The sequence below is a fragment of the Nematolebias whitei genome, chromosome 5 (assembly GCF_014905685.2).
Source record: "Nematolebias whitei isolate Nwh7 chromosome 5, NemWhi1, whole genome shotgun sequence".
In the NCBI taxonomy this organism is placed as follows: Eukaryota; Metazoa; Chordata; class Actinopteri; order Cyprinodontiformes; family Rivulidae; genus Nematolebias; species Nematolebias whitei.
Window position 1 is genome coordinate 19,951,485 of NC_056502.1, and position 17,430 is coordinate 19,968,914.

The 17,430-nt window shown below is 41.8% G+C and overlaps 1 protein-coding gene across 1 annotated transcript; it reads left to right on the top strand.

Moving 5' to 3' along the window:
- The first annotated feature begins 4,609 nt into the window (after nucleotides 1–4,609).
- nacad (NAC alpha domain containing) lies at nucleotides 4,610–16,924 on the top strand. The gene is made up of 10 exons (XM_037676331.1): nucleotides 4,610–4,854; nucleotides 8,333–8,616; nucleotides 8,721–13,947; nucleotides 14,143–14,373; nucleotides 14,782–14,873; nucleotides 15,751–15,819; nucleotides 15,941–16,087; nucleotides 16,178–16,315; nucleotides 16,396–16,518; nucleotides 16,789–16,924. Exons 1-10 carry the CDS (start codon nucleotides 4,770–4,772, stop codon nucleotides 16,801–16,803), a joined length of 6,411 nt encoding a protein of 2,136 aa, XP_037532259.1. The 5' UTR covers nucleotides 4,610–4,769; the 3' UTR covers nucleotides 16,804–16,924.
- Nucleotides 16,925–17,430: the final 506 nt, after the last annotated feature.

Below are 17,430 nucleotides of genomic sequence, written 5' to 3' on the forward strand. Positions count from 1 at the left end.
TCTTTTTGCATGAATGACTGCTTCAATGCGGCGTGGCATGGAGGCAATCAGCCTGTGGCACTGCTGAGGTGTTATGGAGGCCCAGGATGCTTCGATAGCGGCCTTAAGCTCATCCAGAGTGTTGGGTCTTGCATCTCTCAACTTTCTCTTCACAATATCCCACAGGTTCTCTATGGGGTTCAGGTCAGGAGAGTTGGCAGGCCAATTGAGCACAGTAATACCATCCATCCATTATCTTTACCCGCTTATTCCATTTTGGGTCACGGGGGTCGCTGGTGCCCATGTCCAGCAATCACTGTGCGAGGGGCGGGGTACACCCTGGACAGGTCGCAAGTCCATCACAGGGCCACATAGAGACAAACGAGACAAACAACCATTCACGTTCTCACTCACACCTAGGGACAATTTAGAGTTACCAATCAGCCTAACATGCATGTTTTTGGTCTGTGGGAGGAAACCGGAGTACCCGGAGAAAACCCACGCATGCACGGAGAGAACATGCAAACTCCACCCAGAAAGGCCCCTGGACCGGGGTTTGAACCAAGGACCTGCTCACTGAGAGGCAGCAGCTCTACCAGTTGCGCCACCGTGCTGCCCCACAGTAAAACCATGGTCAGTAAACCATTTACCAGTGGTTTTGGCACTGTGAGCAGGTGCCAGGTCGTGCTGAAAAATAGAATCTTCATCTCCATAAAGCTTTTCAGCAGATGGAAGCATGAAGTGCTCCAAAATCTTCTGATAGCTAGCTGCATTGACCCTGCCCTTGATAAAACACAGTGGACCAACACCAGCAGCTGACATGGCACCCCAGACCATCACTGACTGTGGGTGCTTCACACTGGACTTCTGGCGTTTTGGCATTTCCTTCTCCCCAGTCTTCCTCCAGACTCTGGCACCTTGATTTCCGAATGACATGCAAAATTTGCTTTCATCCGAAAAAAGTACTTTGGACCACTGAGCAACAGTCCAGTGCTGCTTCTCTGTAGCCCAGGTCAGGCGCTTTTGCCACTGTTGCACCTGTAGCCCATTTCCTTCACACGCCTGTGCACGGTGGCTCTGGATGTTTCTACTCCAGTCTCAGTCCACTGCTTCCGCAGGTCCCCCAAGGTCTGGAATCGGCCCTTCTCCACAATCCTCCTCAGGGTCCGGTCACCTCTTCTCGTTGTGCAGCGTTTTCTGCCACACTTTTCCCTTCCCACAGACTTCCCACTGAGGTGCCTTGATACAGCACTCTGGGAACAGCCTATTCGTTCAGAAATTTCTTTCTGTGTCTTACCCTCTTGCTTGAGGGTGTCAGTGATGGCCTTCTGGACAGCAGTCAGGTCGGCAGTCTTACCCATGATTGCGGTTTTGAGTAATGAACAAGGCTGGGAGTTTTTAAAAGCCTCAGGAATCTTTTGCAGGTGTTTAGAGTTACGTCGTTGATTCAAATGGTTAGGTTAATAGCTTGTTTAGAGAACCTTTTCATGATATGCTAATTTTTTGGGACAGGCATTTTGGGTTTTCATGAGCTGTATGCCATAATCATCAGTATTAAAACAAAGACCTGAAATATTTCAATTGGTGTGCAATGAATCTGAAATATATGAAAGTTTCATTTTTATCATTACATTATGGAAAATAATGACCTTTATCACAATATGCTAATTTTTTGAGAAGGACCTGTATGGTTAATCCGGCCTTGTATGTGGGGGTATATATACACAGTGCCTTGCGAAAGTATTCGGCCCCCTTGAACTTTTCAACCTTTTGCCACATTTCAGGCTTCAAACAAAGACATAAAATTTTATTTTTTTGTGAAGAATCAACAACAAGTGGGACACAATCGTGAAGTGGAATGAAATTTATTGGATGTGTCAAACTTTTTTAACAAATAAAAAACTGAAAATTGGGGCATGCAATATTATTCGGCCCCCTTGCGTTAACACTTTGTAGCGCCGCCTTTTGCTGCAGTTGCAGCTGCAAGTCTCTTGGGGTTTGTCTCTATTAGTTGTGCACATGGAGACACTGAAATTCTTGTCCATTCTTTCTTGCAAAACAGCTCGAGCTCAGTGAGGTTGGATGGAGAGCGTTTGTGAACAGCAGTCTTCAGCTCTTTCCACAGATTCTCGATTGGATTCAGGTCTGGACTTTGACTTGGCCATTCCAACACCTGGATATGTTTATTTGTGAACCATTCCATTGTAGATTTGGCTTTTTGTTTTGGATCATTGTCTTGTTGGAAGATAAATCTCTGTCCCAGTCTCAGGTCTCTTGCAGACTCAAACAGGTTTTCTTCCAGAATGGTTCTGTATTTGGCTCCATCCATCTTCCCATCAATTCTGACCATCTTCCCTGTTCCTGCTGATGAAAAGCAGGCCCAAACCATGATGCTGCCACCACCATGTTTGACAGTGGGGATGGTGTGTTCAGGGTGATGAGCTGTGTTGTTTTACGCCAAACATATCATTTTGCTTTGTGGCCAAACAGTTCGATTTTGGTTTCATCTGACCAGAGCACCTTCTTCCACATGTTTGGTGTGTCTCCCAGGTGCTTGTGGCAAACTTTAAACAACACTTTTTATGGATATCTTTGAGAAATGGCTTTCTTCTTGCCACTCTTCCATAAAGGCCAGATTTGTGCAGTGTACGACTGATTGTTGTCCTATGGACAGACTCTCCCACCTCAGCTGTAGATCTCTGCAGTTCATCCAGAGTGATCATGGACCTCTTGGCTGCATCTCTGATCAGTCTTCTCCTTGTTCGAGATGAAAGTTTAGAGGGACGGCCGGGTCTTGGTAGATTTGCAGTGGTCTAATACGTCTTTCAATATGATTGCTTGCACAGTGCTCCTTGGGATGTTTAAAGCTTGGGAAATATTTTTAGATCCAAATCTGGCTTTAAACTTCTCCACAACAGAATCTCGGACCTGCCTGGTGTGTTCCTTGGTCTTCATGATGCTCTCTGCACTTTGAACAGAACCCTGAGACTATCACAGAGCAGGTGCATTTATACGGAGACTTGATTACACACAGGTGGATTCTATTTATCATCATCATTCATTTGGGACAACATTGGATCATTCATAGATCCTCACTGAACTTCTGGAGTGAGTTTGCTGCACTGAAAGTAAAGGGGCCGAATAATATTGCATGCTCCACTTTTCAGTTTTTTATTTGTTAAAAAAGTTTGACACATCCAATGAATTTCATTCCACTTCACAATTGTGTCCCACTTGTTGTTGATTATTCACAAAAAAAATTAAATTTTATATTTTTATGTTTGAAGCCTGAAATGTGGCAAAAGGTTGAAAAGTTCAAGGGGGCCGAATACTTTTGCAAGGCACTGTTCATTGCAGTTTGGGCCACATTAAAGATTATAGAAGAGCAAGACCCTCTGCAGGTGGATAATAATAGGTGGCTGCCTTTATAGGCCACAATTACTGTAGTCAGCTTTATAGACAAGAAAATTAGGTTTTAATTTTTCAGTAAACTTTGTCAGAAGTGCAACAAAGAATACCCAAATAAGACCATTAAACTCTTTCTGATGAGCTTGCAGCCAATAAATGTCAAGTAATCAAACTTGAACTAAAGTGCATCAAAGAACCAGAGTCTGCTTCATTATGTGCTATTTATTGTCCACCATCCGAGGAAAGGGTGATAATGTTTTTTGTTTTTTGGTCTGTGTGTATGTGTTCATTTGCCTTTAGCAACATATCTTGTGAACCAGTGGACAAATGTTATAAAACTCTAGATTTAAAAATCAATGTACATCTAAAACTTATTAACATTTGGAGTTAACACGATTCAAGACACCCAAATAAGAAAATGCAAAAAAAAATTAAGAAAAAAGTAGTTTTATTTTTTCTTATTTCAAAGTAGTCTACACACCTGTATATTTAAATTTTTATTGTGGGATTTTTAGCTGATCTGATGCATAGTCTTCAAATATTATTTAGTATAAAATAAAATTAAAATGCTTTAAATTTTTTTCCTTTAGTCAATTTTTTTAAGTTTGTTATAAACTCTCATGTATTTAATTTTGTGCCCCCCACCCCCCATGTGACTGAGTTTGCCATTCAAACATGTAAGTAGGAAGCAAAAAAACATTTTGTTTAATGTTTCTGTTCAGTGACCTGAGATGACTTCTGTTGTGACTTGGCACTATACAAATAAACTGAATTGAATTTACACATTTTTGAGTAGTATTTTTTATATTCCCATCATCTGTTTTGTTTTCCCTAAAATTCCCATCATGATGTCTTCATGTTGTTCTTGTTTTTGCAGTACTCGTCTTTTCATCCAGGGTTGTGGGGGGGCAGCACTGAGAAATTTGCACAAATCTGCTGACATCATTTCTCAGGATCCAGTCATTGCTTGGCTGGGAGCAACACAGAGTGGGGAGAGGGGGAATACAGGAAGGATGAAACAGAGGGAGGAGGGAGGAGAGCAGGAACTGAGCATTAGGAGAGAAATACTGCAGCCCCTCTTCTGATTCAACACACACACACACACACACATGCACTGAGACAAACAGGCTTTCGAGCACACACCCACCACAGCAGCATCACCGACCTGCAAAGACAAAAAAACTGTTTTCCTCCCTCTGTCTGCCTCATTCGGTCTCTCACAAACAGACACACATCCCGAGCGACACGTGCTGCAGCAGCACTCAGATCCCCCTCCCTTCCCTCTTCCTCTTCTTCCTCGCTCCCTCTCCCTGTTCACCTTGTCTGTTTCCAAGTGTACGGTTTATCATTGTGTCAGCGCCAACGAGAGCCAGTAAAGAAGCATGCCGGGGGAAACCACTCGCAGATCTGTCCCGGACGACAAGCATCCAGAGCTGGGGACTGAGGAAACGGGGCTCCCAGGACCAGGTAGGACCTCTGGGTTGGAGTGGGGATAACAGAGAGGCAATTAGGCCGAACGAGACAACTGGAGACAGAGAGAAGAGATGTTAAACAAGATGAGGATGGGAAGGGTTGAGTGACAGAGTGGCTAGTTGATGCAATGTGCTCAGAAGTGAGTTCAAATCTGGAGATCAGTGATTTCAGTTTGTTTTTCTTTTGCTGATATATGCAACTTCATCTATCTCTGATTCAGCTGCAGGCTATAGCCTCATATTCCACAAATCAACTCATGTCAGCTTCATTTATTCATTCTTTAAAAAGATCTCATCTGCCTTTCAACCTATATAGACCTACAGACTTCTAAAATTGTCACCCACAACTCCCAGCCTCTATTGTTATCACAACCTCCAATCCTAAAGCTCTCCTCTCTCCTTCCACCCCATCATCGAACCACATTCACATCCAGTCCACACCGCTGTAAGCAGAGCCCAGCAGTTCCTCCCTTCCCCCAGCCTCGACAGGAACATGACACAGCAGCATGGCAGGGCACTCCGCAACACACGAACCAACGAGATACTGGACAATTCGTTGTGTTCCTGATGATGACAAAACAAGATCGCTTCCTTTTTACATATATTTTTGACTGGTTTACTATGTTGTATTTCATCCTTTAATCATTTCACTACTTTGTTCTTGAATGTAAAATGTATTTCCATCATAGCTGGTGTGGAGAGGATGAAGAGAGTTGATTGGCTGTTAGTTGATTGGGACTGATGCTCAGATTACAACTTACATTAACCATTTAGTTGATTAAAAATTAGACTTTTTAAATTCACCTTCACACATGTGAATTGTCGGTGTTGTAGAAAGCCAAAGAAGCATGTGATGCTTGTGAGGTGTCTGTTCTTCAGAGCTCAATCTGAGCTGCAGCTCAAATGCAGGCTCCCCTTGAGGGTAGCGCTGCAGCCTCTGTGACGCAGCTCCACTGTTCTCAACTTGCTGCGGCCTGATTTTTCCACAACAAAACATGATGCTAGTTTTTTTTTTTTTTTTTTTTACTGCATCCTTCCATGCAGGACTCATTGTAGAAATAATGATGATCTGGAATTCATTGGAGTATTTTAACATCCTTCACAAAACCAGTCTGTTTCTTGTGCCTGGTACGAAAACTTGTCTAAATCACAAATGATTAATGTTGTCTTGCTTGATTTTCTTTAACAATCAGATATTACTTAAGAGCATTTATTTCATGCCTACTTGTCCACATGGTGACTATTTATGTACTGCGCAATGACACGAGGAGGATACGAACATTATGCAGATAATAGGCTGCACCGCACTTGTAAATGCAGATTAGCGGTTGCTTTTTGTGCATCTTTCTTTCCCCCAACAGTTTTATCTCTAAGGTATGACTCAGCATGCACAAATACACATTTAGCATAACACTGAGGCAATGATTAGAGAGGACTGCTAAGTGCTGACGCGAGCATCCGCCACCACCTCAGGCAGGGCAGGACAGCATCAAGGGAAGAGGCTAAAATAAATAAATAAATAGAAATCCCTGAAATAATACTGAGTATGGCAACTGATGTGTCATCACCAAGTGCTGCTCTCTACATACATGTGCAAAGCTGGATGAAAGGGAGGATTAGGTAGAAAGAGGTTAAGAGATTGTTTGAGGGAGGGATGCAAAGAGGGAGCAACAGAACAGAAAGTTAATGTGATGTGATCACTTGGTTCCTGGCAAAGCAAAGCTGTGTGTGAGTGTGTGTGTGTTTGTGACTGGCACAGAGCTGAACCTCTTGTGTTATAATAGCCAATCAGGATGTGGATTGAGGTCACCGTGGTGATAGCCCAGTTAAATGGAGGTTCTGTTCTCTCCTAAGAGAAAGGGTCTGACAGTTTTTGAATCATTTCAGTGAATGCTGAATTTTGTATCATAGTCCCACATCAATATTAAAAGTGCTTTGTGATAAAAAGCAAAAATGAAACAATCTTTGCTTTATCTTCATCTTTCCTTCACTCCTCTTCCTGATCCTAATGTCTCCCCACACTCAGCCTGCTGAACCCACTTCCTTCATCTCGCCCTGCCATTTCCTCTCGATGAATTCCCAATTCATGCTGACACTTGAGGATGCAAGATGATAGAATGATGTGAAAGAAGCAAAAGAGAAGGAGCTTTGTAATTCAGTAGAGTTTGTGTATGGCTGCTAGTTATGCTACCGTATATGTTAGCATAACAATAGAACTGAAAAAAAGCAAATTTTGTTGTGCACAATCAGAAACCTTATTTTTTTTTCACTCCTGTCTCAGAAGACAATCTGATTTATTCCAGTTTAGTGTTTTTTTTTAAGCATTCTTTAAATATTAATTTGTTACTTCTAATTTTTTTCCCTTAGTCAGTTGCAGTGTTCCGGTTAGTTTTCTGACTGGCATTATGATCACATTTGGGACACTCCAGGTCTGAAATACACACTAAAACCCCCGAGTTAAAGACAGTCCTATTTGCAGCCCAGCTGTGGGTCAAATTTCGACTGGGCCAGCCCTAATTTTATCTCGAGTTATCAGTTTGACCAGGCATACCAGGTAAAGTTGATTAGACACTGAAAAAAGTTTAGTTAAAAAGAGCAACCCAAAATCTGAGTTATTAGATAATTAACAACTTGGGCTCAGTAGCTGACGCTAACCACTAATGGCATTGGCTAGCTAGCATCACCTAATATTTTATGAACCAAAACTGACTGCATATGATGTATGTGTATTGAATTGAATTGAATTGAATTGTATAGTGAAAACTAAAACTTTTCACAAAACCAACAAGGTTAAATAGTTTTTACAAGTTGTTTTTACGGCTTTGATTTAACATTTTACATCCTTAAGCAGTGGCCCAGTCAGGTTTGATTTGGTCAAATAGGTGGAGTGTGAAAAATGATGCAGCTAATTTTCAAAGTCAAAGTCAAAGTGTCTTTATTTGTCTTGCGCATCACATGTGGTACATGTGGTGGAAGGAAATTGTGTACACAGGGTCCCAGTTACATCCAACAAAAGTATAAAATGCACAAGAAAAACAGCAATAAGATATGAGCTAAGAAAACCGCTAAACTAAAAATACACTAAGCAATAGTAGTACAAAAACAACATGCCGAACAGCAGCACGAACACGAGTCTGTGTGAGCAGATGAGCACGAATGAACACAAATACTGGGTGAAACTTTTTGACCCATACTTTGGTCAAATCAACCCAGTATAAAACCTAAGAGTTTTAAACCAGCAATTAAGCCATCAAACAACCCAGCAGTTTTTTTTTTTTTTTTTTTTTGTTGTTGTTTTTAATATTGTTTAAAGAAGGATTTACATTCTAAGCACAGTATAACCATTACAAAAATGTAGATTACATCCATCAACTACAGGCCTTATATCCTAAATAACCTTTAATTTAAACAATTAAATTTCCTGTCTTCTCATGATTTGAATAGTTATTTTCACTTTCTTTTTCTTTGTCCAGATATGACAAGGGACCCATCTACTGACTCCAGTCCGAGCGACAGTGGCTCCTCCCCTAATGACAGTGGTTGCAGCCCTTCTCCCACTACTCCACAGAAGCTTCTCCCAGCATGCACTTCTCCATTCGGACCACGATTATTTCACGTGAAGCCCAGCTCGTCTGGTCACCCAAGACCTCAGCCTGAAGGTTCTGACCATCGCAGCAAAACAAGTAGACTGTCAGGAAAATTAGGAGGTCATGGACCGTGTGGTCGCCACATTCCTGTTAAGATGGAGAGAATAAAGGTGTGCATTTTGTGTATGTTGGTAATTTTACTGAAAATATGGTATATCATGCATTTTTGTGCTGAAATTCATACTAACTTGTTTGTTTAATGTGTTATGAATAGGTTCTGACTGGATCTGAGGTGGAAAGTGACTATCAAGAACCACAGACCATTGACACTAGAGTGGTTATGGGGGAGGAGACGCTGCTCAAAACAACAGAAAATCAGAAGGCAAATCCTCTCACTGAGCCGAGTGCTCAAGCAAGTATCCCACTTTCTTCTCGTCTTCAGGCACAAAGAAAAGAGACCGATTTGGAATCCACTAATGAGGAAACTCATTCACAAATCCTCCAGAGAACAGAGGATCAGGACAAAGATCATGTAGAGCCTTCTGTCACACACCCTGCCTCCTCCACCACAACAGATGACATATTATCAGACATCAAGGAAGACAGGCAGACCCTCACTCAAGATCAAGTGCCTTCACTCTCTGTTTCAGAGCTGTCTTCTCCAGTTGCTCTGTCCTTCTCTGAGCCAACCTATACAGTTGATCCCTTACGGGTCGGTGTCCCCTCATCTCTTGACCCAGACCTTTACTACACCGCTCCTTCCACCCCAATCAAAGTGACTACCCGCTCTTCACACCTTAAACATCATTCCTATCCTGGCTCCCCAGCATCCCCTCTTTCCCCTGGCTCTCCCTCTGACAGTGAGGACCTCTGTTCTCCTCTTACGTCTCCTTCTGGTTCTTACATTACAGCAGAAGGAGGCAGCTGGACATCCTCTTACACTTCCTCCGTCTCCCCTTCCATTTCCCCCAACCTGCTTCTGGTAGAAGAAACACAAGAGGCCCCTGCTTGCTTTGTGGGTTCTTTGTCTGAGATTGGAGATGAAGTTGGTGAAGAAAAGGGACGATTAAGTTCAGAGCAGGAGGAGGAAAGGGCCAGCAATTTTTGCCGATACCAAAGTGAGGATTTTGTTTTGATTTCACAACGAGGTTTAACGGATACAGTGATTCTTGAGGAAGATGAGGGTCCTAAAGGAGAGGAGCCCAATAATTCCAGAGGGACAAACCGTCCTTACTGGGTGACTGAAAATGCATCCCCTGGAAGAAGCAGCAGCAGCATTGATTCTCAGGAAGATGGGAGGGAGTCTGAAAGTTCACTTTGTCCTCTGGAAGAAGCCAGTGTAGGGAAATCAGAGTACTCCAGACCCTTGCAGATAGGCCTGAGATTGCAGCTGGATGATTGTGTATCAGATGACCATTATGGACAGATAGATGCCCACCCAGACATTCCTTCCACTGCCTTCACTCCTGATACAGAAAACATGACTATGGCTTCTTCTAGCCTAAGCCCTGATTCACCACTCCTCCCCTTAGATGCTTTCTGTCATGGAGCCTTTGATAGACTTGGTCCAAGCTCATTCATACTGTCACAGTCAGCATGTGCTGATGATCTACTAGATGAGGAAAGGATGATTCCTGCTTCCCTTCTTTCCTTCCCACTTCACACCAACTTAATCTTTAAAGTGGATTCAATGGAAATCACCCTCTTCCCCACAGAGGAAGAGAATGAAACAGAACTAAATGACAGAGGTCAAAGAAATGATGTTGATGCATATGCAGCAGGAGAAGAAGAGGCAGATGTAGAGGATGGCAATGATGAAGAAGATAATGATCAATACAATTATGAAGGTGGCAATACTGATGCTGCTCCTGACAGCGATGAAGGTGAGGAAAATGATGAAAACAATGGGCAGGATGAGGCTGGTGAGGATGCTGAAGTAGAGGTGAAAGTTATAGAAGAAGAAGATGAAGAGGAAGAAGAAGATGAGGATGAGAGTGATAGCAAAGCAGATGAAGATCCTACAGATGAGGACAGCTCAGGATCTTTTCTTCATTCACTCTCAGAAACATCTATCAATGAGGGGCTGGATGATTCTTTCTGTTTTCAAGATGACTCTGATGACTCTTTAGATTCTGCCTCCTATAACGGAGAGGAAGATGAGCGCTTGTACAGCACTGAGAGGCATGCACAATCACTGGAACCCATACCAGCTGATGGCATTGGTCCAAGTGAAATCCAATCTGAAGCTCAACAAACTTCAGATCAAAATGAACTTTTGCACATACACCCAAGTTTGGATGAGCAAGTGGATCACAGAATTGTTTGTGCTTCTGAAGCCATTGTGGCTCAAAGTAAAGATGTTAGTTCAGAGCCTATAATCCCCGCATCCCAAGCAGACCTTGAATTTGAAACAACCAGTCAAGTAAGGGAAATAACAACTTTGCAGTCAAGCACAGATAAACCAGCTGTTATCCAGGAACTGTCTCTAACTTTAGATGCAAGTTTGTGTCAACCAGAGTCATTCACTGACCCAAACGAGAGAGGGGAGAGAAGGAATGTGATGAATAATGCCCTTTTTAGTAACCCTGTTGAAGAACCCAAGGACAGTCCTTATTTTAACCTATCTTTTCACAGATCACTCAATCCTATTTCTGACTCTAAAAACTTTCCTCATCCTTCTACTTCTGAACAGGAAATGTCAATGACTAGTTCAGTACTGCCAAAACAATTGGCCAAGGAAAAACCTAAAGTGAAGGATGCTACTTTGAAACTGCCTTCTGAGTACACAGAGGCACAGCCTGCAACCCAGCCTGAGAGAGACTCTTTTAAACTGCTCATCAAGCCTCGTCATAGCCACTTCGAAAGCCAAAGGACTGTTGGAGCAAGTCGAGTTTCATTATCAAAATCTTTCTCTGCTAAATATGATGTGCCTGTGGGAGGAACATCCCAGTGTAAGTCAAGTATTAACAGCAAGTTTGACATTGAGATTGATCAAAGTAAAGCTTCAGTTGAGCCTGTCAGTAGAGACTGTCGGATTGGTGACTCTGGTCCTCCACTGGATACTGTCACTCCAACCAATGACCTAAATAAAGGGGCTCTTCTTCTGTCATGTCCTAAAGACCAAAGTCCCAACCCCAGTAACATCCCAGTTTCTGCCACCACTGAAGTCTCTTCAGAGCTTACTGACAACTTGGTACTAACACCTGAGCACTGCCCCAGTGACTCTGCCCAGGAAAATCTAAGGGAGAACATGCTGAGTGCTGATGAGGGGGTCCTAGGAGCTGTTAGGTCTTCACACTCTCCCCTTGCTATCTCACCCAAAAGAGAAAATTCAGAGACAGACACCAGCAGAGAGGTGGGTTATGAAGCTGGGGCATGGTGTGACGTTAGAATGGGGTTGGGTTTTGGTCTAGGATATGGGTCAGTAAGTGAGTTTGGTGTTTGGGGAGCAGGAGAGTCACTTTCTTTGTCTCTGGGTAGCAGGTATGAAATAGAGGCAGATAGCCTACTTATGTGTGATACAGAGAGTCAAAGAGCAATGAACAGTGAAGTGTGTGAGAACTATGACAATGTTCTGGGTTCTATTCTAGATGAGGACGATAACAACAGTCTGAGTGGGAAGAATGAGCAAATGGCAGAGAGAGAGCTGGTTGAAGAAGGAGTTTCTGAGTCCAACTTGGCTCATTGGGAATCCATCAAGGAATTCTCAGAAGCAGGCTCCGGAGAAAATGAAAGCTCCAGGTTTTCAGAAGACAATGTCAGTAATTTAAATCCAGATGAAATTGATAACAATAACGGAGACACACAAATGCAAGACCCTTGGAAGAATTCAAGTGAATCTGCCTTTGACTCCTTGGAAGGAGGCATGTATGGGAATCTGAATGCTCTGTCGGATAAAGTGAGACACCAGAGTGTTAATATCAGTGTCAGAGAATCAGTATCTAATATTCCCCTTGAAGAGATGCCTCTTCAGCTTTCAGACAAGACTCCAGATGTGGAACCAGATGCATCCCAGAGCCACATAAACCAAACATCAGATGCAAAGCAGACTGATCTTATAAAGGAAGGTGTCTGTGCCATTTCAATTGGCATCGATATAAATGCAGCTGCAAAAGACAAATGCATTGATTCACCAAGAAAAATTGAGTTGAGATGCAATACATCTCCTGACCATCAGTCTATCACTCCAGAGAGTAATGCATTTTTCTTGCCACAGGGATCATTTGGGTCCTTTACTCCGAAATGTGCATTAGGCACTGTTAGACCAAGACACATTTGTGAAGACAAGGTGGAAAATGCTGTCACAGAGACAGCACAGCTTCAGACTGAGAGCCAAAGAGACTGCAAAGTCAGTCTTAAACCAGATGGAACTGTAGGCAAACCAAATACTAAAGATGCCTTTATTGGAAAGCAGTATGTTGTTCTTAACTCAGGGGATGAAGATGAGGAGGGCAAAATAAAAGAAAGACATGAAGAAAACAATTTGAGGACTCAATATAAAAATATCTCCTCTTCTGCCCCAAATGACTTGGAGCAGTTTGCTTGGAACGCACCTAAGGGTGGACTTTGCACAGAAACACAAGCTGCTGTTACGAAAGGGAGAAGAAGGAAGCAGAATAAACACAGAGCATCTCAGACAGGAAGTCATGCTGACTTTAGTCCTGAGTCTGGTGATGATCCAAAGAAGCCCCCTGTTCCTTTAAATTCCCTGAAAGATAACTTGTCAAAGGGGATCACAGACAGTTCTAAAGCTAAAACAGGTCATGATGCAAATGACATTTCGTCAGGGTTCCGACAGAGGATATCTGAGACAGACAACGTTGAATCTGGTTCAAAGGTCCAAGGGCGAAGCAGGCCCAGTTCTGATGTCAAAAGTCAAAGACAAGGATTCTGTAATTCTAACAAAAACATTCAAGACAACCTCAATACAGTGGTGGCAATGAACCAAGATGTAGATCAGAATCAAGAAGTGCTTGATAACAGACCATTACCTGATACTCAAAAGGTAATAACTACAGACATTAATGACAACAACATAGATACTGCTTCACTTCCCTACTCTTCAACCTGTTCCTCAGTACCTTCTGCCTCAATGGAGCCAATGAATGGTCTGTCCACACCGGTTCAGGAATCTCAACCTGTCCTCTCAGCTCAACAACAATCCTCACTCTCCATGTGTCAGACCGCTCCAGCCCATTTCACCACTTCTCCCATGACACAGCCATCCCACGAGTCTGGATTTCCCCAAAACAACAATATCCAGGACTTCACTGATGTATTTTCAGCTACAAGCATCACTTCACCTTCATTGTCCACTGCCATGCCTTTAATCTTGTCCCAAGCTACCCAGGAGACAGGGACTCTGGACTCAGTATGCATTCCTGAGTCTTCTTCCCGTCCATATACTCAGTCTTCTTTGCAGTCTCAGACTAATGTCAGCATCCAATCCCATAAACAAAACAGGCAAGGTCAGACTGGGGTCAGCAAGGACAGATGCAGAGGTGAGTAAAATAAAGCTCAATAAGATGAAACTAGACTAATACAAACAAAGTAATTCCTTATTCATTTAATAATCACCAGCTTGCATCTGCGAAAACAGAATAGTCTTTTTTGATCTGTTGTTTTTTGAACTGTAATAAAACATTCACATGTGAGCTTTGCAGCATCAAAATAACTGTTTTTGTGTGCTCTGTAAGGAACTTCAATGGCTGAAGAGGAGTCAGACAGTAAGGATGATGGTGGAAAGCACCAACAGGGTCAGAGATCTCAGACCAGGGGAGCTGCTGGACTGGTGCAGAAGGAGTCTTCTCCAGCCAATCACCAAGAAATCCAGCCCTTCTCCACTCGGCACCTGACTGACCGACAGTCAGACTGTCCAGTCAGCCGCAACATTTCTGAGGAGATTGATCGAACTGTTCAGAACAATTGTAAGTTGTTTTTTATATGTCCTGTGGGGCAGAGAAATGGCCTAAATTTGTAAGCTCTCTGTTAAATTCTCCAATATTCTTTCTGTCCCAATTTACTTTCTATCATTTGTGTGTTTGAATATAAAGCAATGATATAAAGTGAAAAAAAGTCAACAAAATGAAACACCTTGACTATTTTGTTGTTTCCAGTTCTGCATTGTGTTTAATTACACATTACAGAAATGTAATTAAGTTATTTCCCATCATCAGATTTAGTGACTGACTTACCCACTGGTGGTACTTTGACCTTTTATAACAACTACACTTCATTAGCATGGCATTAGTCACCACACCAAAAGTTATACGTTTCTAATGGTATCAAAATATCACACTTTTACTGAGTATATTTTGTAATAATTCATTGTGCAGGTTCTATGTTGGCTTCCTGCAATGAGTCTGAAAGTGAAGGGTCAGTGCCTGACCTCGAAGAGCTGGAGCCGATGTGTCCATCAGAACCACAGGCGAGTTTGCTTTACGGCTTTGACAGTGACCGCCATTGCTCTGCTGAGTATTTTGCGATGCTGTAACAGATATGAAATGTCAGAAAAGACGTGTTTAAATTCTGGTTTAATAAAACGTTGTTTTAACAGTGTTTGAGGTGTTGCTGAGATTTAATAATTTGGAAATATGTTTAAGTTTATGCTTTCTGGAATTTAAGGGTAGTGTTGTTTGTATCCAGGTGCTAGATATGTATTTATACATTCTATGTATATATTTTTTTGCCCGTCTCTGGACTAAAAATTAAAATTACGTGTGCCTTTTCTGTTACAGTATTTTTTTTTTCTCTTTTGAGATAAATGTTTTGTTTTGTAGTTGATGATGAATGCCTAACACATGAACAGGATTCTGCAGTTTTGACCAAATCTGGCTCTAATAGCACCACTCCTTCATTGTTATTGAAAAAACAGTTTGCTTATTGAAAAGTTTAAGGTATTGTTTGTTAGCTTGCTGATGGCTTAAAAGTAATATCAGAGTATATTAATATAAGTTCATATTTAGTGTTTGGCAGTCTGAATATACTGTATGGTCATTATACATACTGCCTTTTTTCCATATTCTACTTGCAGTCCACTTTTAGTCATCAACGTTTGATAACTAACTTTAAGATGTTAGTTTGTTTTTGATAACTAGATATTTCAGATATTTTTCTTTGTATTTACTTTGATAAAGCAGAACATTAATCAAACTGTTGAAGTTTTAGCTACAAGGACAAAGTATTCCTTCTTGTCAACTGCTTTTAAGTCATACTATCAGACATGACTTTTGCTAAATCGGCAAACTAACAAGAAATCGAAACATCACAGACTCTTAGAATAAAGTCAATGACTTTTCTTCTAGTGCATCTCCTCTGCGGATGAAGGACTGAACAGACCAAAACAGAGCCGCAGCGAGAAGAAGGCTCGCAAGGTCAGACTATATATTGCTATATTCAAATAAATTGATCAAACTTTGTGTCGAGAATAAGATAAGCTGTGTATGAGTTTGGATGACACGAAGTTTTAATCTCCAGTTCTCACTCTGCCTGTAGGCCATGTCTAAACTGGGTCTGAAACCAGTCCATGGAGTGACCAGAATCACCATCAGAAAGTCCAAAAGTATCTTGTTTGTCATCAGCAGACCAGATGTATTCAAAAGCCCCATGTCAGACATTTATATTGTATTTGGGGAGGCAAAGGTACATCAGCCCCACTTCGTTGAACATTGAAGCTCCATTAAGTTCGGTATGACTCTTGATTCGCCTCTCTAATTCCTTTTCTTTTGTCAGATTGAGGACTTGTCTCAGCAAGCTCACAAAGCAGCGGCAGAGAAATTCAAGGTGCCTGTGTCCTCCTCTCCATTAGCCCCATTGGTCCCACCTCGTCTCACCATCAAGGAAGAGAGCGAAGAGGAGGATGAGGAGGAGGTATGAACAGCTGTGAGTGCAACTTCAAACCTAAAAGTGCTGCTTTTGTTTATATTTCTTTGTGTTTTTCTGCATATCAGATTGATGATGGGAGTCTGGAGCAAAGAGACATCGAGCTGGTAATGGCTCAGGCCAACGTGTCCCGAGCTAAGGCCGTACGTGCGCTGAAACACAACAAGAACGACATTGTGAATGCTATCATGGTAAGGACGAAGGTGGGATAGAGGGAAGGCAAACCAAAACACTAAGTCATAGCAGGGAGGGATGGGAACAGAAAGAGCAGATAATAAATGACAAGAACTACATTTATGTTGAAAAGCCCCCTCCTCCTGCAATATGACCTTATGACCACTAGATGGCAGCAAAAAGCTACCATGATTTGCCTGATGTGTAATTTTTTTTAAAGTAGGACTGAAAAATTATATGAATCAGTACAATTTTGATGTGGCTAAAATAATTTTCTTCAAATGCAGGAGCTGACCATGTGAGTGAGGACCGAGGACAATCTGATCCCCGACTCCCTTGTTCCAGCCTTTCTAAAGCCTAAACTGTACTCTTCTGTATCGCTGCTGCTGTAAGTTGCATCCCCAAATATCTGCTAAATAAAGTCTGTTCCAGCGTGACTGAACCATGAGACTGATTTTACTAAAAGGAATTAAAAAAAATAATAACCTGCAGAAATCACAAATATATTATTGTTACTAAAAAGGGGTGACACAAGTCATATCAAGATGTGTATTCACACATCTGTTTGCAAAATATTTCATGAAACCCTTGATGAATTTTAATGAAACTTTCAGAAATTAATCATTGGATATACACCTACAACTGATTATGCTTTAGAGCCAACATCCTTTAAGATGGCCATCAGAGCCTTATGAGTTTAGAACACACAAAAATGGCTTTAGTTCAGTCACTTGTAGAGATATTGTGTTAAAAGTTTGGTGGAGTTGTAGCTGAGAGTCATCTTCAACACATACTCTGAGCATCATGTAAAAAAAACCTGGATGTGCATTTACAACTGGAATACAGTTTGCTGTCAATATAACTCAAGAGCACAACAGCTAATCATCATTAGCCAAAACAAAAAGCAGCTTTAGCTCAGTCAGTTTTAC

Bases quoted from the DNA above. Each gene is read 5' to 3' on its own strand.
- nacad (XM_037676331.1), top strand. From the start codon at position 4,770: ATGCCGGGGGAAACCACTCGCAGATCTGTCCCGGACGACAAGCATCCA. The intron at 4,855-8,332 runs GTAGGACCTCTG...TTCTTTGTCCAG, and splicing joins AACGGGGCTCCCAGGACCAG to ATATGACAAGGGACCCATCT. The intron at 16,088-16,177 runs GTACATCAGCCC...TTCTTTTGTCAG, and splicing joins TTGTATTTGGGGAGGCAAAG to ATTGAGGACTTGTCTCAGCA.